The sequence below is a fragment of the Centruroides vittatus genome, unplaced genomic scaffold (assembly GCF_030686945.1).
Source record: "Centruroides vittatus isolate TY-2023 unplaced genomic scaffold, ASM3068694v2 contig_1154, whole genome shotgun sequence".
NCBI classification, from domain to species: Eukaryota; Metazoa; Arthropoda; class Arachnida; order Scorpiones; family Buthidae; genus Centruroides; species Centruroides vittatus.
Window position 1 is genome coordinate 2901166 of NW_027120741.1, and position 6811 is coordinate 2907976.

The 6811-nt window shown below is 28.5% G+C and overlaps 1 protein-coding gene across 1 annotated transcript in view; it reads right to left on the reverse strand.

Annotated features, from left to right (window-relative positions):
• LOC136979143 (GRIP1-associated protein 1-like) overlaps positions 1-6508 on the reverse strand; it is an 87418-nt gene extending 80910 nt beyond the window's left edge. Inside the window, exons 1-2 of the mRNA XM_067275073.1 lie at positions 6282-6508; positions 306-372 (exon numbers count right to left, since the gene is read on the reverse strand). Coding sequence (XP_067131174.1) covers positions 306-372; positions 6282-6323 — 109 coding nt within the window. The 5' untranslated portion in view covers positions 6324-6508. The remainder of the gene's footprint in view (positions 1-305; positions 373-6281) is intronic.
• Between the last annotated feature and the right edge of the window lie 303 nt (positions 6509-6811).

Consider the following 6811-nt stretch of genomic DNA (forward strand, 5'->3'; position numbering starts at 1 on the left):
ACTAAGTAATTTGCTACTAGGGGTAGATGTTAGGTGCCATCTCTTAACTAAATTAATAATTATAATTTTAATAATTTATTAAATAATTTAGAACCATCTGAAAGAAAAGAATATATGGAATATATGAAATATATTCCATATTGTTATATGGAATTTATGAAAACTAAATTAGCGGAGTTATAGCCTGATTATTTAACTGTTGTATTAGCGATTGTTTGGTTATGTTTCTATATGCATATTGGGCTTCATAGTGTTTGATACACTTTCAATCAAGTTTTGAATAAATATGAAAATTAAATATTTACCATTTTGTTGTTTTTGGCATCTTTCTTCTAAAGTATAGTTTGTGCTTCTTAACTCAATGAATTGAGCCTAAAATTATAAAAGAAAAAATATTTTTTAAGTAAAGTAACATAATAAATCATACAAAATTATTCCAAAATTATTCCAGATAATACAGAATAAATGAAATGATTTGTATAAACTAAAAGAAAATAATTTATAAATAAAATACACAAACAAATAATTTACACAAATAAAGCATTTCATTCTCATAGAAAAAAACACTCCCATTATGTAGACACTGACAATCAAAATATAAATGGTGAAATACAGTAGACCCCCCTTCCTAACACGAAAGTAGACCTTCCGTGTTATATGAATCCGTGAGGGATTCATATAACACAGAATGTACTGTACATGTTATATGAATCTGTGTTGTATGAGTCACTTAAATACATGAGCCAATCACAGCCCGGCATGTGTGCAGTTTAGGGGCTATGGCTGTTTGAAAGGTTTTCTTCTATAAAATTAATCAATTCTAGACTAATTTGACAACATTTCCAAATCACGTATAATTTTTTGGGAATAATTCATATAAACTATGCTGTAAACAAAAAATTATAAGATTACTTACCAAATGTGCACCGTTCGACGACGCCATTGCTTAAGTTTGTTTTCGTCACGGAGCAGCTCATCGAACAGTGGACGCATGTTTCCTAATCAGCGAATTTTTCGCAGAAAAATAACTTAACTTTGGAGACATCATTAATAAAAACATAATTTTTATGGCCATTGAATAATAAATGTTTTTTAGTAGGTCCAGTGCTTGTTTAAACTCAACGGTTTGTACAATATTCGCTATTGGTCCAGATTCAACCAATCCTGTTGCGACACGAGTCAGCGATGACGTTTTACCATGTTATACAAGTCTCTTTTAGCGTGTTATACAAATACGATTGCAATTTTTTCACTGTGTTATATGAATCCGTGTTATATGAACTTGTGTTATAGGGGGGTCTACTGTAGTTTTGGATAACGTTCAAATAAATTAATTAAATGTTTGACAACAATAAATTAAAATAAAAGCACTTCAAATTTTCAGAAATATGGTTAATACACAAAATATTATATGAATCATTTTTTCCACACATATACTTTAATCTACTTTATTTCTTTGTATCTTAATTTTTTCAATATTTTTTAACTGAAGAGATTTTTAATATAATACTTTCCATCATTGGAGAAAAGTATTTTGACAATAAAAAATTAATGCAAAGTTTTTTCTACATTTTATCTTTGATATTTTTCAAAGAATTTTTATTTTTATCAGGAGAGAAGAAACATTAAATAAATATATAATAGTGTCTAAAATTAATGTGTGAAAGTCATTTTTGAAAAACAAATAAACTATGAGAATTTTTATTATTATTTAATGATTGTAATTGATCATATATCTCATCAATTATATCTATTATGTATATATAATAAAGCTAGCAAAAATATTCAAAATAGACACAATTAGTCTTCATTTTGATAAATCATGATCATGAAAGCATGAAAATTTTAACTGACATGTCATCAGTAGAAATAATAAAAAAAATATGATCTTTTCTTACAGCCAATTTTCACAATAATGAGTCATTTTGATTGGATCTTCAAACAATAAATTCCATTTTCAACAGGAACAGAAACTTGCTCATGGACAGTTCTAATAAAAGCCAATTAACTGCAATGTGTCTTCCCAGAATTAACTTATCAGATCAGATTTAAAGCAATTGAAAGACAAAGCTCTATACAAGCAAGTATTATTGTTTATAAAGAAAGAATACAGGACACAACAATATTACAAATATACCCTATAAAAGACTCAAAATCTTGTCCCATAATATTGAGCACTCGTAATAATTTCTGTACATATAGCATATATTAGGTGGACAAAAATATTTGAACACACTGATAAAAAAGAACAAGTGCTATTTATATCATGACAAAGGATACAAAAGTTTGCTTCTGCTTGTGTTATGATCAAATGGAACTGCTTTGGTCATTTGCATAACTTTGCATACTTCTGGAGGTTAGTATTTGCTGCAATGTCATGTAGAAAGGAGCTCACTGATTTTCAGTGTGGCATAATTATTGGATGCCAATACAGTAATCAGTCTGTACATAGTATTTCCAGCCTTCTGGAATTTCCAAAATCCACTATTGAGAACATTATTCACCAATTAAGAGAAACTGGAAAATATGAACCTGCACACTAATGTGGAAGGTTTTGGAAACTCATTGACTATGGGAGGAGAACATTAGCGCAAATTGTGAAGAAAAATCACATGCCAGACATTTCTGGTATTGCCAAAGAACTTTCAGCAAGTATTGCTGTGTCAATCAGTGACAAAACTGTCTAACAGGAATTACACAGCCACAGTTATTATTGCAGATACCCACAACCCCAAAATCCACAGTCCAATACAAGCTGGTGTAAACAACGTTCTTGGACCATAGATTGGAAAAAAGTCACGTAGAGTGACAGATCATGCTATACACCAGGGATAGTCAACCTTTCTATACCTAACGCCCACTTTTGTATCTTTGTTGGTAGTAAAATTTTCTAACTGCCCACCAGTTCCGCAGTAAGTTAACTTAGCGCAACTGCAAAGTACTTGTAATTTTTGAGAGGCAATTTAGTAAAAATATGTAGTTAAATTTATCTTTTGCATTTGTTTATAATAATCAGAAATTTTTTTTGCCAGTGTGCCAAGTGTTTTTTTTTTACATCACACTGAAAAAAGTAATAAATCTGGCAATTCCAACCCCACCATGAAACAAGCTAAACTTGAGTGATGGCCGTTTTGTACTATTCAACATGATGCTATCATATACCCGTGATCAAAAAATGGGAATGGTTCAATAAAATGCAGGAATTGAATTCATTCATCACAATTTTTTCATCCCCTCAAAGTAATCTCTTCCCATTACAATGCGCTTATGCAAATATTTTTTCCAATCCCTGAAATATACTTTAAAGTCATTTTCATGAAACCCTTCCAGGACTCACAGAAAATCTTGTTTTATGACAACAAATGACTCAAAACAGTAACCACAAGATAGAAATTTTAATTGAGAAAACAGGAAACAGTCACACAGTGCCATATCAAGTGAATATGGAGGTTGCAAAACTGTATATTTTTGAAATATTTGGCCAATTCATGAACAACAAGAGCATTGTGGTTGTGGGCAGGTGTATTATTGTGGTGCAAAATCCACGAGTTTTCTTACCACAAATCAAGTTGCTTTCTACAAATTTCTTGATGCAAATGATCAAAACACTCAAATAATATTCTTTTTTAACAGTTTGGACAGTGAGAAGGATTTTGTGATGCACAGCATCATGACAATCGAAGAAAACAGTCAACACAATCTTAATTTTTGACAGACTTTAACATGGTCTTTTTGGTCTTGCTTCATCTTTCTAGCATCATCATTTGATTGTTGAGCTGTTTTGGTGTCAGAAGTATAGATCTACGTTTCATCATCCATTATGATGAGTTTTAAGAATAATTTGCCTTGAGAAAGCATTTTCTCAGTATTGAACACATTGTTATTTTTGGAAAAAATTAAACATTTTCGGGAAAACTTGAGAAGCAATGCACTGCAAGCCCAAATGATCTTTTAAAATTGCTTGACAAGATTCAAATGACATAAACAGGTTCAATGATGTCCCTAATTGTTACATGATGATCATTGAGTACCAAATCTCTGACTTGAGTGACATGTTGTTTATTAGTTGAAGTGGATTGTCTACCGGAGTATCTTTTACACATTCTCTGCCTTCCTTCAGCATCTTATACCACTTAAAAATTCTTGTTTTTGATAGACTGTCATCAGTAAAGGCTTTTTTCCAACATTTTCAACATTTTTCTAGTAGTAATTCTGTTGAGAAAACAAAATTTAATACATGTTCTTTGCTCAATTACACTCAAAACTTTGAAAAATTGCTGGTGCAAAAATTCTTTATACAGAAAACAAGTTGCAAATGAAAACAGATGATGACATACAAACTGCTGCTAGATGTCAATGAAAGTTGTACCAAACAACAAAAAAAATTATGACAGTATCCTCTTGCACACATGGTTTTAATGAACTGTTCCTAATACTTTTTGATGACAGTAGTATTACTGTTTTCAAATGTATTACTTTTCCTAATAATCAATCTTCTTTACACACCGGGATTCAATACAAAAACACACTTATGTAAGAACCAGATAACCAAAGTGGTTGATATTTCCTAATGATGAAATGATATTTGCAGGCCCTTTATTTTCTCATTAACTTATTGATTTTATATTTGTTATATTAATCCATAATCTATTTGGGCTGCAATTTTCAAATTACAGACTTATAGAATCCCCACTGTTATCCATCTTGTTCATCCTTTCTTAATATCAAGAACTGAGTTAAATAGATGAAAATCAATACCAGATATGGAAAGCTTAGGAGCTGGAGGCCCCAATTAACTATATATAAACTTCCAGTCTGGATCAGAAGTCACACAATTTTTTAAAATTAAGATATGATTAAAAATTGCAGCCAGGCATTGTGATGATGTCCAATAATTGCTTGTAATCTATTAAAATCTGTGTAATCTTATAATCTATTACTCTTTTTTATAAACTAACAAATACAGTCAGTTTATGAACTTTTTTTAAAATTTTATGGACAAATACTCATTTTATTATATCTAAAATTTATCTGCATATGTTTACTGAAATGAATCTTTACTCTGCTAAAAGCTAACTTATATCATTTCAAGTAGTTTTGAGTCACTGAAAGAAATTATAACTGATTAATTTAAGTATTTTGTATTTTAAACTACAGAATAATATTGTAATTAAATTGAAAAAAATAAATAAATAAGTAAATTAATAAATGAAATAGGCGTTCCTTCTACTTTTCTTGCAGAAACAGAATGCCTGAGATGACAGTCTTCCATTATTTATTCTCTTGTAAAGAAATGAATGTTTCGTCATGTCTGTATAATATAATCAATATAGAACATAAAAAAATTAAAAATATAAATAATGATTTAATTATCATTTTAGACTTAAAAAATTTTTTATGTATTTCATAAACATTAGAACAAACAAAAATAATAAATTAATCATAAATATTTTATAAAGACATAACTAATATAAATTTGATAAACAAATTCAAATAGATAAAATAATCTATCAAGAATAATGCAACATATATATACTCCATTACTTATAATGGTCACTCTTGAGAATTTCTTAAAAAAAAGGGGGGGAATAGAACAAATATAAAATTTATTAGATCTTTAATTTTAACAATTAATTTTTAAAAATATATTAAATTATTAACATATTTAATACATTATAAGAAATGATTATAAATTTCATAATTTAATTATTCTTTACACAATTTGTTAGAAAAGAACTAGAATGAAATGAGTAGACTTACTCCATATACAGATAATAGTCATTAAATAAAAATTTCAATTGCAAATACAAAACTGCCAAATACTAATAAAATAATTTTTAAACTTGTTTCAAATTTTAAACATTTTACAAAAAAATTTAATAATTTATTCCATTGAAAATTTGATAATTATGTTTTGTTAAGATGTTTTTTCTGTTTCATTTTAAATAATTCTAATGAGAAAAAAATTAATTGAAATGTAGATTGATTCATTTATATTAAATCAAAACAAATGCTTCTATATTAAATTAAACTTGATTAATTATAGTTTATAATACGTCATTATTTTACAAAAGTGAATATTTACAGCAAGCACGACGACATAAAAAAAAAAAATAACGTATTACAAAATAATCTTATTCTAAAAGTTAATCAGAAGAGATTTATTATTTAAAAAATTAGTTTAAATTACACAATATTGTGAACGATCAAAGATTTATGTAATTCCATACATTTTCTTTTTTGTTTTTTTATTGCAGTAATTAGAATTTAAAGCGCATTACCTGCAAACGTTGAAACTCGTCCTCTGAAAGCGAAGCGGTCATATTCGGAGAAACTTCTCCCGATCTCTTCTTTAAATTTAGATTTTAACGAAACGAGTTTTATTTAAAATTGTGCCAAAGTTTATAAACACATGGTTTTGTTGCAATTCATCAAAACGATTTTGTCAACATCCGATTCGTACTAATTCACCTCCATCTGATATAAACAAACCGCAGCGCCATCGTTAGAATATTTTACTAAAATATATTTTAGTAAAATATTATAGAATCGAACAAATAAATTATATTTTTATTTCCCTTCATTAAAAATTTAGTTATATAAATTTAAAATTTAATAATATAATATATATATAAAGAACTTTAGGGTTGGCAGCTACGACATATATATTTTACGGCCGGATGGCCGAGCAGTCAAGGTGACAGCCTTCTCTGTACCCTTTGATCAGTCCTTCAACTGCAGCGGTATTGTACCAACGTGCAAGACCGTCTCAAGGAGATTAATAGAATTAAAAGGGTTACAAAATCGCTAC